The sequence below is a fragment of the Vigna unguiculata genome, chromosome 10 (genome assembly GCF_037176805.1).
Source record: "Vigna unguiculata cultivar grain cowpea cultivar isolate G323 ecotype 2 chromosome 10, ASM3717680v1, whole genome shotgun sequence".
Lineage (NCBI taxonomy): Eukaryota > Viridiplantae > Streptophyta > Magnoliopsida > Fabales > Fabaceae > Vigna > Vigna unguiculata.
In genome coordinates, this window is record NC_140801.1 from 46,494,482 (window position 1) to 46,506,729 (window position 12,248).

At 29.6% G+C, this 12,248-nt stretch overlaps 1 protein-coding gene and 1 non-coding gene across 4 annotated transcripts; one reads left to right on the forward strand and one right to left on the reverse strand.

Moving 5' to 3' along the window:
- Positions 1-1,149: 1,149 nt before the first annotated feature.
- TRNAG-GCC (transfer RNA glycine (anticodon GCC)) lies at positions 1,150-1,220 on the reverse strand. The gene has a single exon. It is a non-coding gene; the product is annotated as a tRNA-Gly (tRNA).
- A 2,585-nt stretch (positions 1,221-3,805) lies between these two features.
- Positions 3,806-10,274, forward strand: CPFTSY (signal recognition particle receptor protein, chloroplast (FTSY)). 3 transcript variants are annotated; one of them, XM_028052120.2, is made up of 12 exons: positions 3,811-4,184; positions 4,791-4,895; positions 5,455-5,528; positions 5,617-5,675; positions 6,028-6,065; positions 7,324-7,444; positions 7,557-7,625; positions 7,710-7,792; positions 8,388-8,456; positions 9,359-9,421; positions 9,552-9,683; positions 9,757-10,274. In XM_028052120.2, exons 1-11 carry the CDS (start codon positions 3,864-3,866, stop codon positions 9,663-9,665), a joined length of 1,116 nt encoding a protein of 371 aa, XP_027907921.2. In that variant the 5' UTR covers positions 3,811-3,863; the 3' UTR covers positions 9,666-9,683; positions 9,757-10,274. The 3 variants fall into 3 exon arrangements, with proteins under 3 accessions (XP_085524471.1, XP_085524470.1, XP_027907921.2); XM_085668345.1 differs by having other exon boundaries at positions 3,806-4,184; positions 7,557-7,792; positions 9,774-10,274; XM_085668344.1 differs by having other exon boundaries at positions 3,807-4,184; positions 7,557-7,792.
- Positions 10,275-12,248: the final 1,974 nt, after the last annotated feature.

Consider the following 12,248-nt stretch of genomic DNA (forward strand, 5'->3'; position numbering starts at 1 on the left):
ATACATTCTCATAGAAAATATTTGATGATTTAGAAATAAGATATTTTGGAGAATTAGAAACTTTCTTCCATCAAGTTTAGTGATTTCAATAATAAAGCTAGTAGGAATTTAAGTATGAATTGAAGATCCAATATTGAATAGAAAGGATCCACAAATATTTAACATTAAGTTTTTTTGTGAGGAGTGATTTCATGATTTTTTATATGATTGAATCATGATTTAGGTGTCAAATATATCTAATTTCTCTCTTATGTCGAATTCTAAGATGTTTTTTATGGACTTTTGCAGCAATATATGTCAACACTATCCAAAAAGAAAGAAGATAAGACATTAATATCAGCAAATCATGGTGGAAAATATTTAGGAAGTTTAAAGTGAAAATCTTTCATTAAGTAAAAATGTAAAAGTTGAATAATATTTAAAAAAAATTCCAATAATACTTAACATTTTAAAATTTTGGATCAAGAGTATTATCGTAATATCTTATACGTGAATATCCTTAATCTCTCGTGATCTGGTCTCTATGTATTCTATATAAGTTTATAACAATATTAATGTACTTAATATTCTTAATCTCTCTCATGAACTAAACTCTAAGTATTCTCTATAAGCTTCTAACAATGTTAATGATGATGTTCTTAAATTCTATTTTTCACTTTTATAAATCACACTTCAGCATGACTTGTATCACCCATACTCTCTTGTGGCTATTTTTTTACATAGTAATGGTATTTTAATTTGAACTAATTTAGAACAACTAAGAAACTTTGTTGTTCGTAGAAAAGTGGTTTTTTTTACCAATTCTTTTGTGAAAAATATTTAGCCAGAATTTTTTTCCCGAATTTTCTGAAAAATATTTCGTAGAAAGATTTGACAATTGTTCTGCAAAATATAATTCGGAATTTAAAATATTTATTACTTTTTTAAAACATCACAATACAAAAGAATTTAAAATCTTTTTCTGTATGCAGACATTAAATGCACATAAAAGTTAGCTACGGATTTTAAATTTACAATTATAGTTTCCACAGACTAAACACCACAGAAAAAAGAGAGCTCAGAGGGTGCATTTGTTTCATCTATGTTTTTTAGATGAACACTGACTGACTCTACAATCAAATGCTTGGATCATCACAGCTCTCAGGAATGTGCACCAGCCGGGAATCGAACCCGGGTCTGTACCGTGGCAGGGTACTATTCTACCACTAGACCACTGGTGCTTTGTGTTCTTTGATAGAACAATAGTTAATACATTAACCTCTAAATTATTAAAACCAAAAACTGTTGTGTGTTGCCTAAGACATATCTATGATGTATAGAAAACGGAAACAAAAATCTATCATATTATAGTTAGAACAAGTATACCACTAGACCACTGGTGCCTTTGTTTTTAATCACCAATAAAACCATAAAGAATCCAAAGCTCTGATCTCTGTTTTTATATAGAAAGATGTTAATAATGGATGAGTGATATGTTATGATGGAAATAAGAGATTATATCGATGATTAGATGTTGATTGAAGGGAATATGATTTTAAATGTTGGAATATAGTGAATACATGGACGAATGATGATTTTGTTGTGATGATGAATGTTATGTTGCATAGAGATTGAGATTTTGGTATCATGCAACTATCGGCTTAATTACTTTATTTCATGTTTGGACGTGTGATATGAATTGTCCATATGAATGATAGGTGAAGGTGATGATTTTATCCTAATAATATTATTTAGTTTATTATCTTATGTATTTTTGTTTATAATTATTGTAAGATATAAATTTAAATTACAGTATCCATTAAAATATTAAATTAAATAATTATTATCTAAATATGTTAAATATAATTTTAAAATCTTATATAAATTTTTATAATTTAATTTAGTTAATTTTCTTTTATAATTCTCATAATTTATAAAAATTATAACTATGTAGATCAATTCTTACATAAATGTATGTATTTTTAATTAAGATTCTCATTTAATCAGAATTAATGTTACATTCTAACCTTGTTTAATTTGTTATGTTCTAAGCATCACCTCTACTAACGAATTGTTTAATTCTAATATGATTTATCTTACCATATCATGTTTTGTTGTCGTATGTAATTATCTTATATCATCTAAGTTATATTTAATTCAAATTTAATTTTCATGTTTAAAGTTAATTAAAAACTAACAACAATACACGTGCATGCATATTAATGTTATTTTGTGATATATATATATATATATATATTAAAACAAGTTAATACAATTAGCGGCGGAGTTTCTATGAAGTTGGAAGGAGTCTTGGCTCCCCAAATATTTTTGATTTTTTTTTAAATTCTATATATGTTTTTGAAATTTTTAAAAATTTTGAAAATATTTTAAATTATAGATAGTGTATTTTAGAAATTGAAAAAAAATAAATTATATTTTTTTATTTCTTTTATAAAATAAAATATTTAATACTAATAAATAATAAAACTTAAAATCAAATATAACAAAGAATACAAATATTTATGTTTAATTACTTTTTTATCTATATTTTCATCTAAAAAAAATTAAATTGTGACTAAACAATTGAGATTAAATTGAGACTAAAAAAAAGGGAAAGATGTTGATATATTTGAAAATAGTAACCAAAAGAGTAATTAAACAAAATATTTAATAAGATAATTTTTATTTTCTTTCTCATTACCTTTTTAGTTTTTCACTCTCATAATTTTTGTTTTGTTTTTGAAGAAAAAATAAAGTTATATATATATATATATATATATATATATATATATATATATATATATATATATTATTTTTGCTCTTATTTCTTATTTGTTTCTTTTCTTTCTCGAATAACAAGATGTGACTCTCTTGTCTTACTTGATGAAATATTAGTTTAATAGTTATTAAAATTATTATTTTTTATCTCATGAGTATCTTGTATATTCATTTTTTATTATTATAGAAGTAAAAAATAATGTATTATGTATTTTTTCATAACCGATTTTTAATTGTGACTTATTATCATATATTTCTCTTTTAATAATTATGTTTCTCAATTTTTTATTAGATTATAACAAATTATTTTTAATATATTTAAAAAAAAATATATATTGATGAAGAACAAAATAATAAATGTTTTTTTAATAGTAATAAAAGAAAAACTACGTGAAGATGAAAAACAACATAAATTTTACTTCTTCACATATTTTGAAACATTATACTAATGATTAAATTGTTCAGTTACATAAGTTATTTTTTGAAAATATTATACTAATGATTCAATCAAAATCAAATAATCATATTACTTTGGCCCGTCCAACACTCTTATCAAGATCCGCCACTAAATACAATTGTATTCTAATTTTAACTGAGGATCATTTAATCTGTTTATCGATCACAAACCACAATTAGAGGGATTCACACAAACAAGATGAACTTTCAAATAGTCAAATGTATGATTTTTTTTTTTTTTTTATAAATCATTGAGTCATTTCACCAATCTTTGAGGGAACAATTTGGATCTCAATTTTAAATTATAAAAAAATTTATCTTCACAATTTTGATCAGTAATTTAATGATTTTCTTAAATTTTGAAAAAAAAAACAGTTTATATTATTAAATTAAAAAAGTAATCTTTAAATTCTAAATTTAAGAGATAAAGTAAAAAATAGTTTAGTCTCCAATTAAAAAAAAATACTAAAAGAATTGATTTTAAATTGTAGAAACCAAATAATTTATTCAAAAATTATATTAAAATGCTATTTGGTTCAAAATTTAAGACATAAGAAGAAACACTGTATAAAATTCCAAAACGACGTCACTTTGACTCACTTTATCTTCTTCTGGTTCAGCGAACTGCGCAGAACTCGGCAGTTGCAGAAATGGCTACCATTTCTGCTTCCCTCGCTCGCTTCTCCGTTATCTCGCAACCTTCCTCCAACTCACAATATATTCTCTTCAACGTCGCTCCTCGAACCGGAACCCCCAATTTCAGAACCGGCTCGGCCCGGTTCAGGTGTTCAGCCGGACAGACCGGGTTCTTCACGAAACTGGGGCGTTTGATTAAGGAGAAGGCGAAGAGTGACGTGGAAAAGGTGTTTTCGGGATTCTCCAAGACCCGCAGCAACCTCGCCGTCATCGACGAGCTTCTGCTCTACTGGAACCTCGCCGACACCGACCGAGTCCTTGACGAACTCGAAGAGGTTCCTATTATTCATTTCTATATGTTTTATTTAGAATTTAGTTTTCATACACTCACGTTATCCTAAATACTGTGTGCAACACTTAACAGAACATGTTTGTATTTTTAAGAATTTATTTATAAATTGATCTTAATTTATGGGTATAAGTTCTCTGGACTAAATTCTTTGTCTGAATATACTTTTATTTCTTATGCATAAGTTAATTTTAGGTGATAGTAAAATTTGTTTTATTTCGTTTTTCATATGTAATGGAAAACATTATCCAACCAAGTTATGGATTAACTAGCGTGTGATTCCTTGCTCAATTAATGGTTTCGAGTTCAGGTGCAAGTTTCTGAGTGTGCAGTTGCATTGATCACTCTTATTGAGAATTTAAACTTTGTTGCTTCCAGTAGTCTTACTTGGCTTGATCCAAATTGATTATCCTAATTATAAGAATTTTTACAATAGCTATCATAAAACTCAACAATCTTAAAATTCATGTAAACACGCATTGCATGCTAATTAAATTATTTTTTTTATGAGTATAGTTTTCATAAACTACAGAGTTAGGATTTTTACCAAATTTTTTGCATTTTAATTAAATTATTTATTTGTTTATTGCAGGCTCTTTTAGTGTCTGATTTTGGCCCGAAAATCACTATTAAGATTGTGGAGAATTTGCGCGAGGATATATTTTCAGGGAAGCTTAAATCAGGGAATGAGATAAAGGTATAAATTGAACAGATTGATCGAAGAGAGTCAGTCTTTGAATTTTATTAATTGCTAACACGCTTCAAATGTGCTTCAAATGGCTTAAAGGACTCAAGATTATGTTATTGTAGTTTAGCACGTCTTAGGAGTTTGTTGTTTGTGTGTATGGATTGGATTCTTTGGAAGGAAGAAGTTTTTGAAAATAAATTAGATTTTAAGAAAAAGGGCTGAAATGGTTGATGAACATTTAGTATTCAGAGGATAATTCTTTATTGAATGTTTATTATTATTGGAAGGACATTTTTTGTGTGCTCCTCATGTACTAAATGCTTTACTTTTTATTTAGTTCTTCCTATTTTACCTTATATGATGAGTTTGAAATTTTTTATTTATTCTATCTCGGAGTTTAAGAGTGCTTGATATTCTTTTTTGTTGGGTTGTGGTTGGGTCTTAACATGGTCAGAACTAGTTACTGAAACTTCCCTTCCCCTTTTTTATCAGGTTATTTGATAATATATCGGACACTTTCTAATTTTATGATATGGAATGTGTTGTGCATTAATTTGAATGGCATTAGGAAGCATTGAAGAGGAACGTTTTGGAACTGTTAACCTCCAAGGGAAGTAAAACCGAACTTCAACTTGGATTCAGGTGTGAACATTTTCAACTTTTACGGTGAGACTAAATTTTATTGTCTTCACTTTTTGTGCTTTATATTGGGTTAATTTTTGGTGTTTAGGAAGCCGGCTGTAATAATGATAGTTGGTGTTAATGGTGGAGGGAAGACAACATCTTTGGGTAAGAAAAAGGCTTACGTTGTTGATTCCATTCTTTGGTGATCATTGAAATAAATAATTGAGACATTAGACAGCATACAGTTTTTTTTTCTTCCTTTATGTTCCACGTGAGATTTATTTCTCTAGAGTTAATGAATAAGCCTACAAAGGTTATATTGTGTCAATTGGATGTAAAATTATGAAAGAAAAAAACTATGGATCACCATGACTATTATTAGAGTTATTATGCATACATTGTAAATTCATAAAATCATTTGATGAAACTCTTCCTCCCTCTTCCAATAAGCAATCAAATTCTCTTTGGTTGTTTAGATATCCAAAACCATGCCAACTTGTTCAGCTTTTATTTGCAGGAAAGCTGGCCTATAGATTGAAGAATGAAGGGGCTAAGGTTAGATTGTGTATTATATTATCTGAGTGTTGCTTTGGTCTTGATTTTGATCTCCAACTGAAAGTTTGTTGGTCAACAGGGCCTGCTGGGATTTCTCTTCTCTGAATTTTAAGAGCTTGTATAGTGATGTCATTAGGGAGCCAATGAGTACCTTTCAACTATTCAGATAAATATAATAAACAGTGACTTGACCAAGAACCTTTTACACCTCTCTTTGGTCTTCTGCCCACTATTTTTTTGAGGTTTCCACTTCTAACTTGCAGAAAGATTAGCCCATTCTCATCAATATTAATTTTCTCTTTCCTTCCATTCTTCAATTATATTTTGTTTGCTTGTAGACAATACCTTTCCCTTATCCAGAATGACTATTTCTTTTATTAATTCACGAGTCAGGATAAAACTTTCTCTTTGGATTCTTGAAAGATGCGGAGTATCTCAAATAAGAAAAATGGACCATAAGGAAGAGAATGCGATCACAAGGGGATAATGAAGAACTATGAAAATACTTGTAGGAACCTTTACAAAGAATACTCTATTCTTAATTATTTTCCTGAAATTTGGCTTTTAACAGAAACCAATGGAATTAGTTTATGAATATAGCTTACACTATCTTATGGGATAATGTTTGGTTGTGATCATACTTCCAAATTCCCCAGTGAAGTCCTTGAAGATTGTTAGTTGCTTATATTTAAGTCAACTCTTGCGTCCTTTTATATTATCAAAATATATGAAGTTGGTCTTAGTCGGGGTGTAGTATGGCCTTGTGATGCTTCATTCCCCAACATTAAGGTAGGGATAATTTTATATCATTAGTCTTTTATTTCTAAAAAGAGGGAGACTCAATGCCCAAGGCTTCCCAAAGATGGGGTCTGGTAGGGTATATGTTGCTGCTACCTTACCCTTGCAAGTGGAGAGGCTACTTCCAAGATTAATCCATGATCTCCTGGTCACAAGGAAGCAACTCTACTGTTGCCCCAAGGATCAACCTCTTTTTATTCAGAGAAGAGAATGCATTAAAACTACTTGGTCTACATTTTTTAAATATAAAAAATGTTGTTTATGTTCCTATGTACCTCTTAAAATTTTAAAATCAATTTATGTTTCAAGATTGAAAGGAATTGAAGGACTTTGTTGTTCTCTTGTTTGAACTTTAATATCTATGGTTGTATCATATTACCTTTTGTCACATTTATGCTTCACAATTTAGGATATAGAATTCCATGGTGGTCTTCTGTTCTTACTTTTAAAAATCTTCCAGATATTGATGGCGGCTGGTGATACATTTAGAGCTGCTGCCAGTGATCAGTTGGAAATATGGGCAGAAAGGACTGGATGTGAGATTGTTGTGGCTGAATCACAGAAAGCAAAAGCATCATCAGGTACAAATGGAGTTAAATTTGGATCTTCGATCTGCTGTTGATCACTTTTAAATTTAGATATATTTTTCGTTGGCTTTGATACTAAATTTTCTTCCTACTGTATTACATGCAGTGCTTTCACAGGCTGTAAAAAAGGGAAAAGAGCTCGGTTTTGATATAGTTTTATGTGATACATCTGGACGTAAGTACAAGTTTTCCACTAGCTGTTTGTGTTTTAATGAACTATCTAGATATATTAGCATTGGTGTTCATGTTATGTTCTCAGGTTTACACACTAATTACAGCTTAATGGAAGAGTTGATTTCCTGTAAAAAATCTGTTGCTAAAGTCATTCCTGGTGCACCCAATGTAAGCCCAAGCTTTTTACTCTTTTCCTCCCAATTTAATCTTGCTGCTGGTAATTGTTTGGGAACTACTGAGCATTTGATCATCTATGCTTGTTTTTTTTATATACTTATGGTTTAATATCTTAAAAACGTTTTATCTTTTTTATTTTCTGGCAGCTTTTTGGAATAAGCTTTTAGACCTCTAGGTGGAAGTTGATGAATAATTATAACGTGGATGGTATTTTTCTTTTGTCTGTTTTGGTCATATGGAGCAAAGCATTTATACTAAAACACCTACTTTGTGTTCTGTTAAATTTTATTCTTCAATTGATAGTAAACAGAATTATTAAACCTGACATAAGCTAACACTTTTTTTTATTATTTATTATTATTACTATACTATCTTTCTGTAGCATCCTTTTCAATATCTCTTAATATAACTACTGTGTATGTTATAGGTACTTATTTATTTGTCCTTAGTTCTCTTTGTAGTTTGGTAAATCTTAATGTGTGTGAATAAAACGTCTTTCCTTGAACATGTTTTCCATTTCTCTTTCTCGCACTCGCCAAACAAACACAAGTATATCATAAAACGAGTGTTTTGACAATGATTGCAGGAGATCCTACTGGTTCTGGATGGGACCACTGGTCTGAATATGTTGCCACAAGCAAGAGAATTCAATGATGTAAATTCTATTTCTGCATTTTAAATTGTATAGTTGTTGAGTTTGGGGAAATTTTTATTTTATTTTCTTTAATCCCTACTGTCAGTAAATGAGAATACCGTGTGATAATAAGATTGTTTCTTTGGGAGGGGTATTGCATCTTTGACATTCAAACTAAAGATTGCATTTCAATATTGTAATTGAAACAGAAAATGGGAAGAGATTGTAAAACAATTCTAGATCAAATCTTGCAACCGGTAGACAATGAGTTGTGCTTTCTTTGTACCTAGAATTACATATATACAAATTCCTCATTAGTTTGACTGGATCTTTGATGCATATTGGGGAAACATTTATGTAGTGATGGAATTCAATTTCTTAATTTATTTCTAGATGCCAACTTTTGACTTTTTTTCCTCTGAAAACTAGGGAATATAAAATATGTATACTGCGATACCTTCTGGTCCTTCTTGTGCAATGCTTTCTGTGATGCCAAATCATGGTTATGACTTAAACATGCAAATCTGATATTCGAGAGTTAATAGATGTAGTGAACAGTTCAATCTGGAAAGAAAAAGTATAAAACAAACCCTGAAATGGGGACAAAAGGAATACATTAGAATATCAAGCATAATACATCTTTGAAAAAAAAATATCAGTAAGTGAACGAAGATTTAGAGGTTAATTTATTTAGCAAACATACTATGGCCAAATGAGTGGTCAGTCACAAATATGTTGTAGTTTTCATGTATGGTGATCCTGCAAATTCCTCACTCAGTCTTGTTATTCATTCCTTACATAGTTTTAGATATTATCGCTCATAGTATCTCAACGTTTAGTATTATAGTTGCCCCATTGTTCCGTATTAACTTCTGTGAGCTTTATTCAAAGTTTTTATTCTGAATCCTTTGACCTTGAGACAGGTTGTGGGTGTCACTGGTTTAATTTTGACCAAATTGGATGGCTCTGCAAGAGGTGGCTGTGTGGTATTCTCTTCATTTTCTTTTTCTCTTAATGGATATTTAATAGTTTTTGGACCGAATATTTTTCACTATTGGTAGTACTATTCTTTGCTGGGATGGGGTGATCATGGTAAGGACTAATTTATGTTGGCAGGTCAGCGTGGTTGATGAACTTGGAATCCCGGTAAAATTTGTGGGTGTTGGTGAAGGTGTTGAAGACCTTCAACCCTTTGATGCGGATGCCTTTGTCAATGCCATTTTTATGTAAACCAATATTGTGGGTTTGGTATGTGCATCACGAATTGTCCTTTCCATTCTTTTCAGAATCGAATTTGAATAGTTTTCGAACATAATTGCAGTTGAATGTTTTCAATAGCAACAACACCAGTTCACAGGAAAAAATGGCACTTTCTTATGGAACACCTCTTGGGAGAGGCCATGCAATTCGAATTTGTTGACATGATTTTGAAGTGCCAGAGCTATTGTGGCTCTCGAGGCACGCTGAGTGTATATAATCTTCCTTTTTCATGCTGTGGCTGGAAGTAGTTTCTGACAGTGCAATTGGTACACAGGGTTTATATTCACTCCTTTTATGAACCAAAGCATTTCATTGTGGTGTGCATGTATAGATTATGCTTGAAGGCATTGTAAACAGTAAACACAGCTTCCATTGTCTGTCAACACAAGCATCAACCAGGTAAGTGATTTGTTATTTTGTTTTACATTTCAAAATCTTAATATGTTGTCACTCTTTGATTGTGCTTAGCATCTCACATTTAGGTGAGTGTCCATACAAGTACATCCTTGAGAAACATGCATGTTTGGTTTTACATCAATTAAAAGTAAACGTGAATCTGAGATCTACATTTAAGTTCAAGCTATTTTGAGTAGTTTCTATGACTCTAATTGTTAAATCAAATATGCACTATTTTGTGTAGCTTTTATGACTCTAAAATGTTAAACCAAATATTTTTGTGTAGTTTCTATGACTCTAAATGTTAAACCTAATATGTACTACAGGAATTGAATCTCCAATCACATTTTCTTGCGCTTCTCTTTGTTTTCCTTTTCTCCCTTCAAAAAATAGTCAATTGTCTTGTTTAGATTCAAGACCTAAAGTTATGCATATAAAAAATCAATGTAAAGGATTCTGAAATTGGAATTGGAACTACCAATTTGTTTTTCTGAATTCTGGTAGTAAGTTCATTTTTTTAAGGTATAAATACACATTTGGTACCCAAACTTTTTCGGAAAGTTCAATTTGGTACCCGAACTTTAGGAATGTTCAAATTTGGTACCCCAATTTTCTAAAGAGATTCAATTTAGTCTTCTCCGTTAAGTTGGAGTTAACACCGTATCCGTACTGGACACGTGTCAAGTCATGAAATTTTTATTTTTATTTTTATTTTTTTTTTCAAAAAAAATAATTTTTTTTCAAAAAATTTAAAAACTGCCACATGTCAGTTTATCATCGTGCCACGTGGCAGCTTACAATCATGACAAGTGGCAGTGTAATAGTTGTTTTCAATTTAGTACCCCAATTTAAATTTTTGGTTCAATTTAGTACTCCAATTTTTTAAAATCATCCAATTTTGTCATCTTCCATTTGAGACCAAATTAGTAAATAAGTTTAATTACAACCTATATATACATGTTACAATAACTTTTTCTAATATATACATCAAATCATTTCACCTAAATACTTAAATTATTTTATTTTTTACATTTTAACCTTTGTAATTTTTATACATGAAATTTTTTACACTTGTCATGATTAAAATAATTTGAATATTTAGGTGTAGTGATTTGATGTATAAATTCAAAACAATTATTTTAACATGTTTATATAAGTTATAATTAAGCTTATTTACTAATTTGGTCTCAAATAGGAAATGACGAAATTGGATAATTTTAAAAAATTTAGGTACTAAATTGAACCAAAAATTTAAATTAGTGTACTAAATTGAAAATAACTATTACACTGCCACATGTCATGATTGTAAGCTGTCACGTGGCACGATGATAAACTGACACGTGGCAGTTTTTAAATTTTTGGAAAAAAAATAATTTTTTTGAAAAAAAAATAAAAATTTCATGGCTTGACACGTGTCCTGTACGGACACGGTGTTAACTCCAACTTAACGGAGAGGACCAAATTGAATCTCTTTAGAAAATTGGGTACCAAATTGAACATTCCTAAATTTCGGGTACCAAATTGAACTTTCCGAAAAAGTTTGGGTACCAAATATGTATTTATACCTTTTTTTAATTTCTCCAACGCAAGCATCAAGACATAGAAGATATTGCTATTTGATTCGAGAGAAAAAAATCCTAAACGCGGGTGTTTATAATAAATATGGGTACCGTTTCCCCTTAATTTTATGATCTAAATTTCTAATATTCTTTTAATCGTAATCTCATTTTCTAATAGAAAAAGTACCCTAACATCTTACATTTTAAGAAGTGTTTACAGAAGTTTTACTTGCTGTGTCCTTTTATAGGCCTTCCTGCACTTCTAATTTTGACCAGAATCTCTATAAATTTTTGTATTTTGAAACGTAGAATTTGAAATACAAATTCTATTATAGATCTTATATTTTGAAATATAAAATAAAATATATATTTTGGATTGTAAATATAAAACAAAGAATGTATATCTAATTTTTATATTTCGGAATATAAAATTTACATTTTGAATTATACGTATATAAGAATTTATGGAGTGTATGAAAAAATTTATAGAGTAACAGGAAGAAGCTGCCCTTTTATATTTTACTAATCATTTCACGTGGTCTAGGATAATTATGGGCAACAAAAACAAATATCTTTAATAAGATGTATGTTAAGTAAA